This window comes from Athalia rosae, chromosome 5 (genome assembly GCF_917208135.1).
Source record: "Athalia rosae chromosome 5, iyAthRosa1.1, whole genome shotgun sequence".
NCBI classification, from domain to species: domain Eukaryota; kingdom Metazoa; phylum Arthropoda; class Insecta; order Hymenoptera; family Athaliidae; genus Athalia; species Athalia rosae.
In genome coordinates, this window is record NC_064030.1 from 14,837,313 (window position 1) to 14,858,670 (window position 21,358).

General features: G+C 44.3%; 2 protein-coding genes across 4 annotated transcripts; both read left to right on the top strand.

Annotated features, from left to right (window-relative positions):
• Nucleotides 1-228: 228 nt before the first annotated feature.
• On the top strand, nucleotides 229-9,163 carry LOC105691618 (host cell factor). 3 transcript variants are annotated; one of them, XM_048656347.1, is made up of 8 exons: nucleotides 229-926; nucleotides 1,784-2,491; nucleotides 2,584-2,735; nucleotides 2,821-4,221; nucleotides 4,310-4,490; nucleotides 4,595-6,246; nucleotides 6,366-6,750; nucleotides 6,965-9,163. In XM_048656347.1, the coding sequence occupies exons 1-8, from the start codon at nucleotides 767-769 to the stop codon at nucleotides 7,084-7,086; spliced, it is 4,761 nt and encodes a 1,586-aa protein (XP_048512304.1). In that variant the 5' UTR covers nucleotides 229-766; the 3' UTR covers nucleotides 7,087-9,163. The 3 variants fall into 3 exon arrangements, with proteins under 3 accessions (XP_048512304.1, XP_048512305.1, XP_012265658.2); XM_048656348.1 differs by having other exon boundaries at nucleotides 230-926; nucleotides 4,313-4,490; XM_012410235.4 differs by having other exon boundaries at nucleotides 230-926; nucleotides 2,584-2,729.
• Nucleotides 9,164-10,316: 1,153 nt separating this feature from the next.
• Nucleotides 10,317-12,991, top strand: LOC105691666 (cysteine-rich with EGF-like domain protein 2). Its single transcript, XM_012410307.4, has 4 exons — nucleotides 10,317-10,922; nucleotides 11,225-11,882; nucleotides 11,962-12,057; nucleotides 12,188-12,991. Exons 1-4 carry the CDS (start codon nucleotides 10,689-10,691, stop codon nucleotides 12,409-12,411), a joined length of 1,212 nt encoding a protein of 403 aa, XP_012265730.2. The 5' UTR covers nucleotides 10,317-10,688; the 3' UTR covers nucleotides 12,412-12,991.
• Nucleotides 12,992-21,358: the final 8,367 nt, after the last annotated feature.

Consider the following 21,358-nt stretch of genomic DNA (forward strand, 5'->3'; position numbering starts at 1 on the left):
AATGACTAGCGTCATGCATGGTGAGTTTGCTTCGAATTAGACTCGCCTAGAGATTCATGAAAGGTTACTAAAGAAAAAAATATGTGGCCGACAAGCTTTTTCGTTTTATTGGGAATTTTTTCGTCCGATTTTGCAAAACCGTGGTTGAGTTTAGGGGAAAAGCAAATAGATAGTCAATGACGAGGTAGTTGGTCAATTTCTAAAAGTTGGCAGCCTGTAGTGGAACGGGAGGCACCGACGCAGGTTTACTATGCCATGGTGGAAACTAGTGTATAGTGTCCGTTTGTGTGTGCCGTCAAACCGATTAGGTAGCGGTTGATTTCAACGTTCCGAATAATATTTTGGTTGATATTTTAGTGAATAGGTAATTATAATTGGTGCGTGTGTTTCCGAACGGTTGTTAACAGTGTAATGATAAATAAGTTTTCAAACGAGGTGTAGTTGATTTGACGCATTTTTCATAATACCCAACACACACGCTCCAAAAACTTTAAAGTAAAATTTTGACTTTAGTCCGGGGAGATAACCTCGTCCCGAAAACAATTTTCCAAATGTCGAGCTGTGCGGTTTATTTTTATACAATGCAATAAAAATTCGATTGCTATTGTGCCGGTCCAGTGATTTTAAATGAAAATAGTCTAGTGTTCAGAATTTGTTACTCGGGCGTGAATACACTCTGTTGTAAAAATCGCATAGTGATGTACCGTCTGGGGTACTACTGCTGTACGGTCGTGGTGTGAAAAAATGATGTGATCGGGCGGTCGTCATGGCGGCACCCATGCTAAAGTGGAAGCGAATCACAAATCCGACCGGGCCCCAACCAAGACCGAGACATGGGCACCGGGCGGTCGCTATCAAAGACCTCATGGTCGTCTTCGGCGGTGGTAACGAGGGAATTGTTGATGAACTCCACGTATACAATACAGGTAAACTTTTTTAACAAGCTTCAGTAGAAGTAGCGCGAAGCGAGAAGCCAAGATGGCGACATACGTTGACAAGACGGTCGCCGGCCGCATTCGTCCTTCTGTTCCGTCACAGCTCTCCATCCGATCGTCGGAATTCTTCGATATTATCCGTTCCCGCAAATACACCTGTCCGGTCATCGCATTTCTTAACCCCCATTCGCCCCCGTAGCTCCCCGCGCGATCATCTGACATTTTTCATGTTTATACGCGCGGGAGCCGCCATTTTTCTACACAGCCCCCACTACCGTGGCTCGCAGCCACCATTACCCAGAAATCCACGCCACGGTTTCTCCAGCTTTGGGGTTTGGAATCCACTCCCCGCGCGCACCAACGCGCAGGCGTCCCTCACACCATTCCCTGGCACGATCCAAACACCAAGGAAACTTTCCAATAACCAGCGTCGCCATTGGCCCATTCCGTTGGCCCCGAAAAATTTGATTGCTCCACGATTCTCGTTGGAAGGCTAACAGTTTACCGCCTTTTTGCTCCAACGTATCACGCCTGAATCACGCTGCGACAAAAATGCACAAATCACACTCATACTTATATGAATCAGATAATAGATATCACGAATGCTTTCTAGCTCAACAGCGATGGCTATTTATACCAACATCGTTAATTACACATCGTTTCACACCTTCTTGGAAATCGTTCTTTTCCTCTACTTCCAAACCGTTCCTCCTTTGGCCAGATGCTATCAGAAGATTTCTTATTTCTCGTTGCTCCCCTGATTTGCATTGGAGTCAATGAGCCAAAGCATTGCAAAGATTTGCATTATTTTCTCTTTTAAATTCAACTTTACTTACCACTTGTTGCAGCAACAAACCAATGGTTCGTTCCTTCGACAAAGGGGGATATACCTCCCGGCTGTGCAGCCTACGGATTCGTAGTTGACGGCACAAGAATTTTAGTATTCGGGGGAATGGTAGAGTATGGAAAGTACTCAAATGAGCTGTACGAGCTCCAAGCGAGTAGGTGGGAATGGAAGAGATTAAAACCAAAGCCCCCTAAACACGAACAACCTCCTTGCGCGAGGTTGGGTCACAGTTTCACCTTGATTGGAAATAAAGTTTTCCTCTTCGGGGGACTAGCCAATGACAGTGACGACCCGAAGAACAATATACCAAGATATCTGAACGATCTGTACACTTTGGACCTTCTTGGTAACGGAGTAACAGCCTGGGATATGCCCCAGACTCATGGGCACGCTCCGCCACCTAGAGAATCGCACACAGGAGTCGCCTACACAGACCGTACAACTGGAAAATCCTGCCTGGTCATCTACGGTGGGATGAGCGGTTGTCGATTGGGAGATCTCTGGTTCCTCGACGTCGACACCATGACTTGGAACAAGCCATTGGTACACGGGCCCACTCCGCTGCCTCGCTCTTTGCACACTGCTACTTTAATAGGTCATCGAATGTACGTATTTGGTGGCTGGGTTCCACTGGTAGTCGATGACGTCAAAGTGGCAACGCATGAAAAAGAATGGAAATGCACAAGCACATTGGCTTGTTTAAATTTAGGTGAGCTACCCCCGCACGTTTGTCACCAATGTTACCCCCCCCACCCCCCCCGTGATTTCGAGATTATTTCACGATCTTGAACTCAATTACAGAAACGTTGACCTGGGAGCAGCTGACGGTCGACTCTCTAGAAGAGAACGTCCCGAGAGCCAGGGCTGGGCATTGCGCGGTCGGTGTACACAGTCGTCTTTACGTATGGTCCGGTAGAGACGGCTATCGCAAAGCGTGGAACAACCAGGTTAGGGTTAGTTTTTTTATCCGTTATCAAAGGGTGCGAATATTCGAATAATTTCCAATAATCCTTCCACCGTTTACCGACCCCGATCCAGGTCTGCTGCAAAGACTTATGGTACCTGGAAGTCAGCAAACCGCCGGCACCCTCGAAAGTTCAATTGGTAAGAGCGTCGACCCAGTCACTGGAAGTCAGCTGGACCGCTACGCCGTCCGCCCAGTACTACATCCTGCAAATACAAAAATACGACATGCCGCCCTCGACGGGGACCTTCCCCGCCGCCGCCGCGCCCGTAAGCGCGGCCCCGGCGGCGCCCCCCGCTGTGGCCCCGGCCCCGGCTCCCGCCGCCGTTTCGTCGCCCCAGGTAGCGCCGGTCGGCTCGATCCCCACGACGCCCTCCGTCGTGAGGCAGCAGCCGGTGCCCCAAACGCCCATCCGCATCCAGGCGACGGTTCAGAGTCCCGCCAATCAGAAGGCCATCCAGTCACCCGTGGTGGCCAAACCCGCGAGCCCCATGACCCCCAGGGTACAGGGTAATCTGATACGCATCCGTTCGCCGCTGGTGACAACCGTATCCCCCGCTACGGAACAGGGGGCGTCCCCCAGCGCCGCTTCCGGTGGTCAGTCGCCCGCCGCGGCTATGTCGGGTATCCAGGCGTTGGCCGCGGCCGCGGCGGCGACGCAAAAGATCAGCATGAACAACGTACAGATCCTTCCGCAGTCCGCCGGCAACACGATTAGAATGAAGAACGTCCAAGCCGGTCAGCAGATACGTTTCGCGGCTCCCGGTGCCACGGTACTGAGGGCGGCCTCGCCGCAGCAGAGCAAACAAATAATCCTCCAGAAACCGGGGCAAAACATCACCGGGCAACCGCAGATCGTCCATTTGCTGAAAGCGGGTCAGGGAATGGTCGCCGCCGTTCCCAAGGTAAGTCTGATCCAGGGGAAAACCATGCAAGGCGCCGGGGCCAAGCCCCTCAATCAAGGACCTACGATTCTGAGACTCGTCAATCCGAACACCGTCGCGGGCTCGAAGGTCCTCACGACCGTGAAGACCTCGAATCTCGTAGCGATGAGCAAGGGGCAGAGTATCGCCGGTAAACAGACGATAATGATAACGAAACCGGGTGGTAACGGGGGCCTCGTCGGCAGGACCAATCAGATAATCGTCGTGACGACCGGTTCCGGTCTCAGGGCGGTACAGGCGGTCACCACGTCTCAGGCGGGTTCCGGTCAGCCGGGTAATCTAACCACTCCGGTGAACGTGCTTCCTCTGTCCGCCACGAACCACGTGACCAATCAACAGGGGGTCAAGATGATCGTCGTTTCTTCCGGTGCTATGGGGGGAGGTACGGCGGGCAAACCGATAACGATCACGGTTCCGGGCCAGGGGGGAATACCGAAGACCGTCACTATAGCCACCAAGGGTGGACAGCAGGCGCTTTTCAACGCTTCGAAAAATCAGATCGTCACTATGCCGCAGATGCAGAAGACAACGGTGCGTAACGTGGATGGATTGTTTTGTGAAACGGTGTTGTTGCTCGTTTGGTATCGGTTTGAGAGGCCGTCTTTCGAATTTGTTCCAGGAGGCAGGTACCGTTTCCGGTAAGCCCGTAACGCTCCAAATGTCAGGCGGCATTGGCGCCAAAACCGTGACACTGGTGCCCACCAGCAGCTCGATGGTAACGACAGCCGGGACCTCCGACCTGATAGACACGAGCAAAATGATATTCGTACCCTCGCAAAAACAGCCGTCCGCTTCGCTCGGTAATTTTTTTCTCCAAAATTCTGACTCACCCCCGTTGATATATCCGTTTCGTTTCCAGGAATTTCCGTCGCCTCTAAACCGTCGATCGGTCTGTCTGTTTCAGCGTCGACGTCCGACGGACCGGCGACGACGGACGCGGCGTTGGCCGCTCTCGCCGCGGAGGCCGGTCTGATCGACCCCGTCCAAGAACCGTCGGGCGGTTTGTCCTTCATGGTGTCCGCCGACGACGCTGCCGAAATGGACGGCAAAGGCGACAGTTGCAACGGAAACGAGGCGGCGGTCCTGGCGGCCCAATTGGGCGCCGGCGAACCGATGCAGGTCGACAACGAGGGAAATTTCATCATACCGCAGGTGGACGGTCCGGCGGACATCCTCATGGAGGACGACGAGGACGACGGTGAGGACGAACCGCCCGCGGACGAGAGCGTCGATGACCACCGGGAGGTCGACGAGAATCACGAAATGGAGGAAGAAGACGCCGAGGCTATGGCCACCGACGTCGAGCTCAGACTCCAGGAGGCTCTGCCCGAGGAGAACGAGGACACGGAAACGGAGACGAAGATGGACGCGGCGTTGCCGAGTCCCGCGGAAATAGCCGCCCTCGAAACGGAAGCCCCTCCGGAGGACGAGGTCCTCGACGAGGAGAAGATCAAGGTGGAGGACCTGGACCTGGAGCCCGGCGAAGGTAACGAACGGGCGCCGGAGCCGCTCGACGAGGGCGAAAACCTCGGCGCCGACGGCGTCGAGGACGAGCGCGAACCGAAGGTGGAGACCGCGAGTCCCCTCGCGGAAGATAAAGCCGCGGAATCCGAACCGGATGCCGATCGTTCGCACGACGAGGAAGAGGAGCACAGAGAAGAAGATGTCCGTAGTCCGCATTTGTTGGAAGCGGAAACCGACATGGCGGTCGATCAGTCGGACTCCGACAACGTTTCTCAGGCTGATTCGCAACCACCCATGGACGACGGGGTTTCCCAGGACTCGCAGACCTCTCAGGACGAAACGGACCCCCTGAAAACCGAAGACGACCCGGACAACGAGGCGCTGAAATTGGCCCTCGAGGATCCACCGTCGCCGGTAGTCAAGCTCGAACCGAAGGAGGAAGAACCGGCGAAAGTCGAGGCCGAACCGACGCTACCCAACGAGACTCCGATCCCCGCGAGTCCTTTGATCCAGCCGAAACCCGAGGAGAAAGAGGAGCCGATGGAAGAAGAAGAGGAGGAGGAGGAGGAGGAACAGGAACCGGAACCGGAACAGGAACCGGAACAGGAGGAGGAGGAGGAGGAGGAGGAAAAATTACCGGAGCCCAAAATAGCTGCAAACGCAACAAGTGCCACCACGAACGGCGTGGCTACGCCCGCAAAATCGGCGCCGGCGGCCTCGCCGGTTTTGAAAACCGAGCCCAAGGACGACAAGGATAAGGAAGCGACTACGACGACGACCGGGGACTCGACCGCTCTCACAACCCTGGCCACCGCCGCGCTCGGTTCCGCCGCCGGACCTCCGGCGAAGGTCAAGTCCGAGATGACCGAGGAGGAGAAAAAGGACGCCGACTGGTTCGACGTCGGCGTCGTGAAAGGTACGACGTTCACCGTCCAACACTATTATCTACCCGGCGAGGAGCCGATCGACACCACGCAACCCTTGCCGGCTGACGTCTTCAAGGGCAGATCGAAGATCCTCCTGGAACCGGGTACCGCCTACAAGTTCAGGGTCGCCGCTGTCAACAGTTGCGGCAAAAGCGGCTGGAGCGAGGTAGGAACAAAAAATATCTCGGCGAATCGAAACGCGAATCTCTCTCTCAAAAAAAAAAACAAAACTACTTTTATTCATGTAAACGTTTATTTTTTCCCCAAAAAAAAAAAACAAATAAGGTTTCCGCCTTCAAGACCTGCATGCCCGGTTTCCCCGGGGCGCCGAGCGCCATAAAAATATCAAAATCGGCCGAAGGCGCTCAACTGTCGTGGGAACCGCCGCCCAGCAATTTGGGTCCTATACTGGAGTACTCCGTTTACTTGGCGGTGCGGAGCGCCAGCGCTGTATCGAACAGCGCCGGCGAAGCTACCACCGTAGTGACGACACCCACCCAACTGGCGTTCATAAGGGTTTACTGCGGACCGACGAACGCCTGCTCCGTACCGAACAGTTCGCTAAGCGCTGCACACGTCGACACCACGACGAAACCCGCCATTATATTCAGAATAGCCGCGCGCAACGACAAGGGATACGGACCGGCCACCCAAGTCAGGTGGTTGCAAGGTAAATAAAAAAAACCCCGTTCAATACAATTGTGATTAGAAAAAAAAGACGAAGAGTATTGAAGTTTTCTAATTTCACCGATTCGTCGTAATTTGTTTTCTAATTTCATCGTTTCGTTGTATTTTCTTTTTTTTTTGTTTCGTGAACCGTTTTTTTTTTTTTTATTTGATTTTATATTTTTATTTTTCTTCTTTCTTCTTATTCTGTTCAATAGATCCGACTACGGCGGTAAAGAGTATCCCTCAAGTCAAAAGGCCAATCGCTGATGGTAGAACGCAGGTTAATTCTCCCCTGAAAAAAGTGAAGTCAGAAAGTGGCGCCGAGAATTTTTCGTGAGCAAAAAGAAAAACAAACAAAAACAAAAACAAAAATAATAATAATAATCATTTTTGTCCTCTATCCTTGAAACCACGCTCTCCCATACAAATAGCAACAGTTTTTCCTTTGTGCTTTTTTTTTTTTTTTTTTTTTTTTCCCCATCCCCCCTCTCCTATTGGTCACGTGTAATGTGGTTATTTTTTATTTCTTGGGTTTATCGTATGTCCTGGTAAAATGAAGGAACAAAAAAAAAAAAAAGAAAGAAAAAAAAACAACCACAATTATCGATGTTAGAATTATTAGAACATGGTATTTTACTATTGCTGAAAAAACAAAACAAAAATAACACTAAAAAACAGAGGAAAAAAAAAATAACGAAGGTAAGAAATAACTGACGAATGAATTGACACGCGGTATGGATATGAACAGATAATTTTAACAACCCCCCCCCATTCTTCCACTGACTAACAATAAGTTCAATAACACGGTACGTACAGTGGGCCGGAGAGCTGCAACGAGGTAAAATACTGACAAAAATTTTTGAGAGAAAGAAAATGAAATGAAATGAAATGAAATAAATAAATAAATAATTAATTAAATAAATGAAACGACTGTTTCAGTACGAGATACAGTGTGAGAAAAAAATACGATTTATAAATAGCTAGTTGAAGAAAGAAAAGAAAAATAAAAAAGAAAGAAAAAAAAACGGGACAGAATGAGAAGGGAATAAGCGGTGTAAATTTACGAAGCGAGGGTTAAGTTCGGTAGATGTGAAGTGCTCGAAGTTATTCGAATTATCGATGAAAGAAATGAAAGGGGGAGTAAAAATAAATTTAAAAAAAATTAGATGAAGGTGTTCCTCACCTTCCGGTAACAAAAAGTTGACGACTTATCATCGGCGAGAGTAAACGGGAAGATGTAAAAAAATTTTAGGAAAAACAAAAATTAACTGATTTTAATGAACATCTTCCGCAAGTTTAACCCTCGCTTCGCTCCTTGACACGTGTCTGCCTGTCATTGCGAACTCGTTCGAAAGAAGAATGAAAAAAAAATGAATAAAAAAAAGAAACTTGGAAAAAGAGAAAGAATAATTTGTATGATATCTTCAATAAATAAAAATCGAATGATAATTTCATTATTTACAAAGTTTGATAAATTTTACAAAATTTGTATTGTCGAGGAAGGAAACGTAATAAAATTTGAAAGAAAATTAAAAAAAAAACCAAAAAAAACCAAAAAAAAAAACAAAAACTGAGAATCGAAAAATTGTAAATTAATAACGGTTAGATCAGCAAAGAAGTATGTCGTCGTTCGATTGTTATGAAAACATCAGGAACACAAAGAAATCTGTATCGATCTAAACTGTTGTTTCTCAATTGTTATTGTTCGAAAACAGGTATGGACAATTAGAACGAAGTACAATTGAATCGTCCGACCGTACTTACGATCAATTATTACTGCACTTGGACATATCTTTTGGGAGGACAGGGGAAAAAATTTATTGTCAGTTGTTCGAGAAAAGATTCACGACGAGGGCAAAAAAATAATTCAAATTCACGAACGGGTATAGGGAAGAGAAAGAAAGAAACGAAAGAAACGAAAAATACGAATATACACTATATTATATATTTGATAAAAGCTTGACACGCGTTTCAACGGTTTTCGAAAGACTGTCTTAACACGTTTTTTGAATTTTCTTTTTTTTTTTTCGATTACGAAAATTTATCAAGCCTTCTTTTCTTTGTCCATGCCCTGATTCAATTCTTTGAGCTTGCCAAGAAGAAAAAAAAAAAAAAAGAAGAAAGTAAAATTTCTTTCGCAAATTAATCAAATAAAAGAAGAATAAAAACTGTACCCTGTGTCGCACAGCCCCCTGAGAAGGAGACTCGTTTATTGGACAACTAATATGTTTTAGAAAAAAAAAAAAAAAAGAAACATTTTTTTAGGGGTTAGATTCTTCGGAATTTAACGAAGAAAATATTTCTGCTAATTTTTGCGACGATCGAAGTGATGAAAATCGTCTGATCTACAAATGCGGTGTATCCTATAAGCTGTAAATAAATATATCAGGATATAAGCGCGATCGTTACATCGATAATGACAATTATTATTTTATCATCTTTTTGTTTTTTCCTCAACCTTCCATTTTCTATTGGTTTTTCCAAAATCGAAAAAGTTTAAGGAAAAAAATTAGAAGATAAGAGGACGCCCGGCACAATTAAGCGGCCCCGCATCGGTTGAGAAGTCGGGTGTTGGCGATGTGGACGTTTCATTTTTAAAACAAACAAAAAAAAAAAAAAAAAAAAAAAAACCTTACGAATAATAAACTTCTGATGGACGGAATATGAAATAAGAGTTAAAATAAATTCGTTTTAACCATACCACAGGTGTACTCCAAAGTATCTTACGAAACGGAAAGCTGAAACAACAAAAAACGAGAGCATGAAACAAGCATGGCACTTTATAAGCATGCACGCGTTCGTACGTTTCAGGAATGATTGAAGATCCATATGAGATACCGTGCGAAATCTGAAATGAAATGAATATTAAATTTATGATATATTTTATTTTTGTTTATGACTAGGCGTCATATTATTATATAAAGAACTTGCTGCAGGGAGAAAGTAAATTATGGTGCGGTCCCCCTTAAATAATGTTCTTCATCATTATAATATAGTAGTTGGATCTTTTTATGGTTTAAAATACCCCATAATATATCAATCATTCGATCATCGTTATTATTATTATTATTATTATTATTCTTAGTAGTTGATAAAAGAATTTCAATCATTTTTAAGTAATAAAAATAAATTACCTAACTAATTAAAAATGATAAAAACAATATAAATAATTAAATGAATTAATCGACGAACTGAAGAAAATACATTTTTCTTTCCTCGTTTTAAGTTACAATATGTCGCACCTATTATGAATATATATATATATATAATTTCAATTTTTATTTCGAAAAAGAAATGAAAATTAAAAAAAAGAACAATTTTTTAAAATTGAAAGAAATAAGAGAAAGATTGAAAATGAAATACTATAAATTCTATAGAGTGGTACAATTCTAAGTATATACATATATTATATAATAAAGAGAAAATAAATGTCACTTTTCTATGTATGAATTAATTTCATTCATCAATCATTATTCATCGGTGTTTTATCTTTTGTTGGTTTATTTTATGTTCACCCGTTTCGATCACCCAGTCCCCTAGTTTTGTCCTTCATTTTTCTTCCGGACCGCTCGCTGATTGTAAGCTTATCGGATTATTTTTTTTCTCTTCATCGAAAGATCAGGGTGCTTGCGATAACGATGTTGAAGATTCTCGCGGGTATACGATTGTTGCAATACGCGGTAAAATTCGATTGGAGGTTCTTCTCACGCATGCCCGTCGTAGATTGGATGTTCCAAGAACGAAAACATGGCGTTCCAGCCAAGCCGTCTTCCATTCTGAAATCGTCGATACGTTGAAAAAAAGTTCGTTCATTCAGACGAATCTGAATTATTTCATTGTTCGTAAAGTCTCGGTAAAATTGACCAAGTGATAAGGAGGTGCCTCGCCTAAATTTAGTTAAAGTTTGAGTGATCGGATATCCAATTATACATTTAAAACATGCTCGTCGATAAACGTCCAGAAATAATCGCCGCTCTCATACTGATAGTTACGTTCAATCACTTTTTGAATTGCGTCGACGGTGAGACGCGGAACAGGGATGGAACAGTTAAAATAAGTAAGGAACAGTTGCAGAAAACAAGAGAACAACTGAAACAATCGAAAGAACAGCAGAGGGCCATTAAACTACCACCATGTGCCGCGTGTAGGGGTCTCGTTGAGTCTTTCAGAAACGTGAGTATATTTGTTAGCTGGAAAAAAAAAACTTTGGAAACCACGAATTCGGATGAGGGAATTCTCTCGCTTCTTTTTTCTGCTATTCAAAGCCGTTGAACGTAATCGTTTGCGGCTCTAAAAAGGCGTATTGTTTGTCCTCTCGCCTCCGCGAGTGAATGCAGCCGTTTTCTTCATTACCGACCGAGTAACTCGGATTGATAGGCACTCTTACCGTCCGAGTTTTCTGCCTTACCGACTGCGAATAATTCCGGAATTCTCAATTTCGTTTTAAATTCATTTGAACTAATCCGTGGTTACAGGGTATGGAAAAAACTGCACGGGGTAAATTTGAGGGTGGCGACACAGCCTGGGAAGAGGAGAAGTTGAAATCGTACGCGAAAAGCGAGGTACGATTGGTCGAGATCCAGGAAAACCTGTGCAAAGGTAGCGACCGGGGTGCCGAGCAGTGTCACATGCTGGCCGAAGAAACCGAATCGGATATCGAAGATTGGTGGTTCAATCACCAGGATTCCAAGGACCTCTTGACTCACCTGTGCATAGATTTGCTGAAACACTGTTGTCCCGACAAACACTACGGTCCCGATTGTCTGCCGTGCGAAGGATACCCGGACAACATCTGCAGCAACAATGGAAAGTGCAAGGGCTCCGGTACCCGAAAAGGTAACGGAAATTGCACCTGCGACGCCGGATATTCGGGCGACGTGTGCGATCGGTGCTCGCCGGGGTACTTCGAGTCCTACAGGGACGAGATAAAATTGTTGTGCACCAAGTGTCATCCGGCCTGCGACGGCGATTGTAAAAACGGAGGCGCCGAGGCCTGCGAGAAATGCAATCGGGGCTGGGAAATGATCGAGGGTAAGGGATGCGTCGACGTGAACGAGTGTCTCATCGAGAACAAGGAGGCATGCTCGGGTAACAGATTCTGCGTGAACACCGACGGTTCCTTCGACTGTCTAGGTGAATTTTGACCCCCGACGATCCGAAATCCACCGCAACGGAACGCCGCTAATATATTATTTTCATTGACGCGTTACAGAGTGCGACAAAGCGTGCGACGGTTGCACCGGCGACGGACCGGACATGTGCATAAAATGCGTCGACGGGCACAGAAAAAAAGACAACATTTGCGTCGGTGGGTAGTAACCGTATGAGGGATTTTTTCGTTTCGGCCGAACGAGAGAGAAAAAAAAAAAAAAAAAAAAAAAAAAAAAAAAAAACACAGATCCGGGCGATCGGCTCGCTAATTTCCGATTGATTTTCAGACTCCGATCTCCTGGGTCGTAAGAGGAAGGAAAATATCGCCAGGTACTCCACGTACTTTGGCATGTGTTTGGCGACTTGCATTATTCTACAGCGCAACGTTTACGCCGCCAGTGTTATCGGTCTGTTGGTCGGTGTTTACATATCCGTTTCCGAATACATGATAGCGTTCAGCACCGTTCAAGACACCTCGGCGAACATGGATATTCTGGGTCCGGCTACGTAGACCAAAAAACCGATCAATTGTAACTCGACGACGAACGAATCATAAGCCAATGATTTCGAGCCCGATGTTCGCGGAATACAAATTGTAAAAAACAAAAAAACAAAAAAACAAAAAAAAAAAAACAAATAATCTTTTCTTTCTACTGTACAGTTTGATTTACGCTCGTAATTTTAATTATCAATAACTGTGATCGAACGATGAGACTGTTTTTTTTTTTTTTTTTTTTTTTCTTCGATCCGTTCCGATTTGTAGGATTAATTTTCGTCGTTGTGATAAATTGTTAAGTCTTCTTCGTTGTGCGAGTTCGAAAATATTTCGCGACAAGTCGATTTAAAATGATCACCGAACATTCCTATATCGAGAGAAAGAAAAAAAATAAATAAATAAATAAAAAAAAAACAAATACAATTACCTAAAACTTAAGGATTATCGTGTAACGAATTTTTATTCAATGAATAAGACAAAAGCGCACTGAACACTATTCGACTATAAGTACGCAAACTTTACCATGCCAGTTTTAATATTTCTAGTCCATGTACGATTACGAATTAATGATTAAAGTGAAAGACAATTTTTCCTACTTTGTTTTCCTCCACATTATACCATGTATCCAATCGTCATTGATCACACTGTATCAAATTGCTGCTCGATTTAATACAAAAAAAAAAATAAAAAATAAAAAATATACAGATTTACGTAAGTAATTAGCCGTTTCGTTTCACCCTGCGTTTTTCTTTCGTGAACCATATGCCCTTCGGAACGAGCTATAACGTACACCGCGGAAACGGAGAGCCTCCTAATTTCCGAAAAGAAGAAAGAAAAAAAAAGAAAAAAGAAACAGGAAAACTGAAAAAAAAAAAGTGAACGCGAACAACGACGTCGCAGACTTGGAGAATATCTGGAGCGCAGGTGTAAGTTGTACACAGGCAGCGTAAAAATGATACGGCACATGGCATCGATCATGTTGAAACTGTACACCGAAAGCGAATATATAAGAGTAATTTTTTTCTTTTTCATCGAACCAGGTAAAAACGTCGGTCCCGGCATCGAGTATAATAGGCGATTGCCCGTACCCCTGTTCCCCTTTCTCTACGATTCGATTCGCTATTGAGGTACACGAGCCTTGCAGCCGACTGTATTAGCGCAGTTTCTCGTAACACAGTGTTAGGGGGTTAAAAAATCTGGCCCACTTTTGTCACAGCTATACGTGTACCGAAAAATCCTTCCTCAAAAATTTTTATCCCTCTCCCCTTTCCCCCTTTCCCCCTTTCCCCCCCTGCCCCCCCACCGAGCCCCTCTTTCTCTTTTCCCTTTTTCTCTTTTATTTTATTACACATTTTTACCCCTCCCCCGTTATTGTTCTCCTTTCTTTTTCACAGATATACTTTGGCGATAGGGTGATTTTCAATGGGATTTTCACCGCTGCAGCCTCCCCGTCGCCGGTTGAAATTCGAGCCGACGTAGTTGGCCGGGCCCTTTTTCGTGCTTCTTTCTCTTTCGCCTTCAATTTTTTTCTTTTTCTTTTTTTGTAGTTTTTATTTTCACAAAAATGGGGTTAATATTAGACGGCTTCGTCCCGTGTAATGCACAGTTACACCAACGTGGTTAATCGGCCGGACGAAATGGGCGTGAGGTTCTATGTCCTCACCTCGAAATCGAGCCCCCCCCCCCCTCCCCCCTTTTTTCCCCCCCTGCCGATCTCCAGCGTAACTGGCAAAAGAATCGGCAACGACGATCGAGGCGACAAATGTTGTTTTTTTTTTTCTCTTTCTTTCTTTCTTTCTTTCCTTCTTTTTTGTCAACGGTTTTATTTTTTCGTTTCGCTTTTCTCCTCTCTCGAATATCGATCGTTTCGTACCCGTCCCGGAACTCGTGCCAATGAGATGTGTTTTTCTTCCGATTAGAAGCTGCTCGATCGGAATAATCCCGCATCGATCGGACGTGCGGATTCGGGGATTTTGGATACTGGAATTATTTAGTTTCGGTAGAATCTGAATCCTTTTTTTTTTTTTTCTTCTACTCTCATCGCGACGAAGAAATCGCCGGCTTCGTCGAATCGATTCGATTCCCGAATCGGGGCACGAATTTTTTTTTTTTAGAAACGATGGAATACACGTACGACGATGCAGTGTAAAACGATGTCGTACGGGTTTTATTTTGAAAATAAAATTTGGTTCGTCCGTTTTTTGAATAAATTCAACGTGCAACGAACGCCGCGCGGGCACATCGTATATAATATAATAGAGGCATAGACATATATAGAGGTAACTTAATTTGACGAAAAGCGATTGGCCGTCTCGGTTTTCCGAGCTTTTAGTTCATCGCGAAATTAATGAAGGTAACAATTTTCGTGCCGAAACAATAGCGAGTGATACGGCTAATCGGCGCTGATGGTTTGTATTGGTTAAATTGATAGTGGGATTGAAAGGTCTGGTTTTTGAAGAAAAAAAAAAAAAAACGGACATTCACATCCCGCTCGCTCGGTCCGCGGTCCGGTGACGTCTGTTCGCGGATTGGTCGGGAGACGGGGACCCCGAAGGGGTGGGGGGGGCGAGGGTGGGGGGTGGGGGGACGCGCGATATAATTGGCGTCACAACGATCGCGGTAAGGAGTGGGGGTGGCCGTTGTCGCAGTCGCTTCGGGTCGCTCGAGCCGGGTTTTGCATATTATATGGCTCATCTACGTTCTACGGATCGCGAGAGTTGCATGTTTGGTGACAGGGGCCAGACATTGACGTATTTTATTATTTAATCGAACTCGACCCGAAAGCTACTGCTGCCGCCGCTGCAACCGAATAACTTATACAGCTAGCTAGCTAGCTATACCGTACACCTCCGGATCTCTATACGTATCACTGACGGAGTAAAATTGACTTTGATTCTGACGCTAACGTTTCGCCTTTTTAAAATTTTAACGAACGATCCGCCTCGCACAACTCCTTACCGTTATCGAACTTTCATAAATCAGGGAAAACTGATAAATCCCCCGTTCCCCGCATCGCCGAAATCGAATCGCAATATTATCGGAAAAAATCGCACCTTTTTATTGGACATTTTTTTTTTTTTTCTTCAATTCCAACGCAGACCAAATTACCGCAGAATTCCGCGTTCCGAGAAATCCCAAATCGTTAGCCAATTACACCGGTTCTTAAAAATTCTCGGCGGTTTTGCTCGAACGTAGGAGTCGAGGGGTTCGGGTTAATTAATATCAGGTTGTTAATTACGGGTAGTCAACGGTCCACAGGTGGGCCCCCAGTCGAGACTGTACGGGACAGACAACGTGTACGTTGTACGGAAGTGATGGGCGGCATTATTTTCCAGGGATAATGGATTCATGTAACAATTGAATTTGGAAAAGCGCGATCGCACGACGGCGGGAAATTTCTGAGAAAACATGCACACCTGTCCGAGGTCCGTTATCCCTACAGGTACAACGTCCACCGATCCTGGATTAATATTTTATCGGAGCAACGGCTCCTGCAGTCTAGTTTGTTGGAAGGTTCGAGTTAATCGGGTGTACGCCGCCCCCCCCCCCCACCCCTCCCCTCCCCCGAGCCTGATTCGGAACAACGCTATCGTTTCTCCGTACGTCTGCTGACTGCGGGTTATACCGAGGGCAGAAGTAATAAATAAATGAAAAAGTTTAATCCGAACTTTCGCAGACTCCTTATTTTTTATATTTTCAGCCAGCCCCCCCCCCCCCCCCCCCCTCCAGTTCGTATACCGCGGTGCGGTAAGTTCTGATCCCTCACCTGTATACGGATATCGGTCTAATAATTTATTACATCAGAAGTCTGCGCCGATTGTATTTTCAGTATAGATCACGAAGTGCAGTCGGGATGTGGAAGAGTGCGAGAACAATTTCTCTCCTTACGAAGATTGATATAGCAAATGAGATTATTGGTACACGTCAGTCATACTTCCGCGTAACCAGGTTTCGAGATTTTCTCCGCTTAGGTCCATACGGAAGCTGAGCTGCACCACCACCAGCGCCACCGCGATGATCAATTTTTATCGAATGGAAAAAATGCGACGGTGAGTCGAAACGCGCCGTCGTCTTTTTTTTTCTCGGAAAATAATCACTTTCCTCGTCTTCGGTAAACGGCCCTCTGAGAAAACGGAAAAAATTACGATAAAACGGGATCTGCGGAATTCTTCGTTGAAAACCACGCGCGACTCGACCGGACGACGTTACCTACCCGAGGTCATCCGCCGCCGACGAAATTTCGTCGTCGTCGGGGCCCCATTGATTCGTGGGACCATCGACCCTCCGGTTTTTTTTTCCGACTTCTTCGCCAACGTGCACTCCTGTTACTACCGACTTACCCTCATTGATTCACGGCTCCCACTCCGGGCCGAGCTTCGACAATCTTCCCCATCGACCAGACTCACCCTACCCAACGCCCTCCTTACCTGACCTAACCGTAATTCGATCCCTAAATTCTCAAACCCTGTCGACAAGTGCCGCGCGCTAAAAATTTCCTTTATTTTTCACCCACTTCTGTCATCTCGAGTTTTTCTTTTTTTTTCCATCTCGTACTCCCGAACGATCGTGAAACTATTCGTCATTCTCGCCCCGTTGTTCTTAGTTTTCATTTTTTATTTTTTGTTATTTAAAAAAAAAAAACAATTCGCGTCGAGAGAGATTGTTTAAAAAAAAACGATTCGACGCGATTTTGGTTTCGGATTTTCGTCGCGATTTCGTTCGAAATTCGGTCGCTTTTTTCTGCGCGGATCGGATTGACGGACAGCCGGTATATATGCGAATTTGAATGGAGGCAAGAATATCGGTTCGTCGTTTCTAATATTATCATTGTATAGTTTCGGCGAACGCTAGTTACAACTACCACCAGCAGCTATCTCTAATTATATGGGGCGCTGGTATGTGTAGCTGGTACCAGAGCGATAATCTGCATTATTCCTGAAACGTCTCTAACAGAATCGAAGCGAAATTCAATTAGCTTTGGCGTCTGCATCTCCTGAATTATATACCTAACGTTATACACCTGCATTTGCTCCGTTAATTAGATCATTAGCGAAACCCCCGTACGTCTTGGAACACCTACCGCCCTCTACACGCGCACGAGTATCGCTAGCTTTTTCCTTTCCCTTCGTCCAGAAATATATACCTTCGTCGAAATATACATATGTACGTGCAAAAATATCGTTCGATTATTTGCCCCTGAAAAGTTTCGATAATTTTTTTTCTCTTCCGATTTCACGGACACCGCGGGTATCCGAACTTTTTTTTCAATTAGGTCGTATTCTCACAGTTGGAAAAATTGACTGGAGTTTTTGCGTTACTTTTCGAAAATAATTTCGATAGCTAAAACTGCATAAATTCTCGTTGTTTTGAGCAAGAAAAATGTTGTTTCGATTGGCGTGAATTTCAAAAACTTATAACACAAAACAAAAACTCTGATGGATTTTGTGTGCGGATTTAGCTTTTGTAAGAAACGTTGAATTTGGGTAGCAAAAAAAAAAAAATTGTTTCCAAGTCAACGAGATATGCGAGGGTTGAGGCGGAGTGCGTTAATTCCTATTGGTATATTTTACGGTTGACGAGCAAACACTCCGACTGGAATGAAGCGAATTTGATACGAAATACGATTAGAATCGTGGAAATACGATTTGACATCGAAATGACCTTGTCGCTACGCTATGGATATGATAAAAATTTTTGCGGAATATAATCAGACATTGCGTTTAATCGTTTTTGGAAAAAGTTTATTTTATTTCCTCACATACAACATTTCACCTCGATCGATAGATTTACATCTACCGAGGATATTACCGGAGTACTTTTTTTTCTTCTATTCCCATTTTGCTCGGACTAGACCGAACGCGAATCAATGATTTAAGGGTGATTTCATCAGACTTTTATGAACTACGAGGAGGTTGCGAGTTTGCCGGGGACGCTGATTGATCAGCCCAACGGGTAAGAGGAGGTCCGTTCGTATATTTTATATCGCTGAAGCGTTTCAATTCTCGTTTCCGTCGGCGTAAAATAATTACCTGCAGAAGAAGAGGAAAAGAAAAGAGATAGAAAAAAGGTGATACGAGGTTAGAAAATTTTCTCTTGTTTCTCGACACTCCTTGAATAAATAACAATCTTTCAAAATCTAGTACAAATATATATGTATGTAAAGTTGCGATTTTGCCAGGGTGTAATAATTATGATGATACAATTTTATCGCGAACAGTTTTTTTTTTTTTTTTGTGCTCTTTTATTTTTCTCCCCCTTTTTTTGCAGATATATTTCAAACATGGCTGTCGGCATTGATCCATCAAAGATCAATGCTAGATGTGCGCGAACACCCGAACTGCAGGATATCAAAGAAGGTAACTTTTCGGAGCACGAAATGGAAGGTTCGCGGTTAGATGAAACTAGCCAATTGATTCTTTAACGCAGAGCCTCTCATTGGCTGGTGATAAGTCAATAAATTGCGGGGGCGTTTACCGAGAACTGGTTATAATACTTCGACAGTCGTAACGTGAAGCAACCCCTGAAATCGACGCACGTCGTCCCACGGCCCTGAAAATTACGCTGAAAATCTTTTTTTCTTTTTCGTTCTCTTCCGAAATCGAAACGCATTACGATTAGAACGAATTCCATGAATCAGCGATTGAATGACCTTCGTACCTTCTCGACAATTTTTCCCCTTTTCTTTTCCTTAAGGATTCTGATTGTGAGTCGGAATCTCCGTCCGCACCGCACAGCCCCACGGTCAGCTGGATCGTCTTGCGAAAACGTCGCAAATTTTCACCGCCAGGTGTCTTAATTAAAGTCTAACATTTCTCGCAAGTAAAGAAGTGTTTGCAAATTTACAGGTGACTCGCCGACTACCGTGAGTGGTATGCATACGTATTGCAATACCATTATCCATATTTAATACAATTTTTGAAGTGATGTTCTTCTGCGTTCATCACAATAATCGAATCGAAATATAAAATACATTCCGCAAAGGATAAGAAAATTGTACACCTTGAATATTCAGAGCAGGGTGGCATGAAAAAACCAATATATTATTTTCGGGGTTGTCAGTAATAATATAGTAGTTTATAGTAGTTCACCATGTTCAAGAGATAACGTAATCAGCTTGAAAAAACTTTTTCAGGAGTAAGTTAAAGTCCTAAATAGTTACCAAAATCGTTAAAGATCGAATTGGTGATTATAAAATCTTAGTTTTTGTGATTATATTATTTTGTGGGTCGAGATTGATTGAGATTCTAAATATTTGAAGTCAATATTTTGCTTTCTAAAAGTTGCTAAAATTTTTCCACCTTCGAATCAAAGTTACTTAGATGATTTACGAGCAACCTTTGAATCCAAATATTAACGAACGTTTTGATTTATTGTCTTCAAGTTGATATAATTAAGAATTTGTATTCTCATTACTAATCTCTAATATTTCAGATAATAGAATGTCGAGAGGAACAATTAATAAAGAAAAAACAATAATTTTTGACGATTTCGGAATTCTTTTAAAATCTTGACTGACCCTTAAAATTTTTTTCTTCCAGCTGATCTCTAGAGAGGTTTCTCCAAGCGTATTAAACGAATACATCTTCATAGGAAACGCGAGTAAAACCAAAATTCTCTTCCTGGGATGATCCGCACCTTCGAAAGAATTCTAAAAAAAAAATAATTTTGGAGTAAAACCACGGTGTAAGTTTTTGGCGGGTTCAACGTTCTCGTTTTACCTACATACGAGGTTTTCCCCCCGACGAGTTCCCCCCGCATTCTCTTAAGCGTGCTCGCGACGCTGGATGTACGTGGGGATTGAAAAAAAAAAAAAAAAAAAGTAAAGAAAGAAAGAAAGAAAATGAAAAAATAATCAAAAGAAAAGAAAGAGAGAAGAAAAAAGAAAAAAGAAAAAAAAAAAAACAGAAAAACTGAAAGGAACCCATATATCCCCTAACCCCATGCGCTAACCCCACCTTTTTTAACAGAGTCTGCCGCGGCACCTGGACCAACTCATGCTACGGCCACGCAACCACCGTGACTATCCCCTTCACCCTTCCGTGCTCCCCCTGAACCCCATGGGCATAGCCTGTAGCCTTTTTTAAAACGTCTCTTCTCTTTTCCCTCCGCATCGCCGCTCCGCAACACCGTCTATGGTTTACAACAGAATATTCGGGCTGCTGCTGCTGCTGCTGCCGCGGCAAAAGCTTCCGTGAAAATCCAAGTCTCCCCTCTTCGATTTTTAACCCCCTTTTTTTTCTCTTTTTTTCAGTCCCTTTCAACCCCCTTCCTCCCCCTTTCGAACGAACGCGGCTCTAACCCCCTACCCGAAGGGTTGTTTTAAATAATAATACAATACGAGGACCCATCGTACCCGATGCAACTTCCACCGTTCAGACTCTTTCCGTAAGCCCCATCTCGCCAGTCTGACGCAACTGCGGAACACGCCGCCACGTGATTATTTTTCCATCCTCGCGATAATTTCTGATACTTGTTTTGTTTTTTTTGTTTTTTTTTTTGCTTTCTTTCTTTTTTTTCCACATTTTTCGTTCGACGAATTTTCACCGAATTCGTTCTAAACTCTCGTTCGTTTTTGTTCCGCGTTAGTACAGTGCCCAGTGTTACGCCAGAAGGATAATTAACCAATCGCCGATGGATACTAATTACGGTGTTAATTTCGTTTGCAATTAGTGAAAAAAGTTTTCCCCAGTTTTCCGGCCGCGCCGTAGAGCAGTTATCTTTTTCTCTATTTCGACTGTGAATTTCGTCCATCGGAAAGAGAGAAGGTTTTTCCAGAGCGTATAATTAATTCTCGATGACCTTTTGCTCGATTTTGGTTTTTCGATGATTTTTTCAAACTGCAAGGATTTTCAATTTTTTCGATTCTCGCCCCGACGAAAAGTGGTCGAAAAACTGAAAGAATCGTAACCTGCGCACCGTGTACTTTATTCACCGTCGTACAATGCCTTATATACACGAGTAT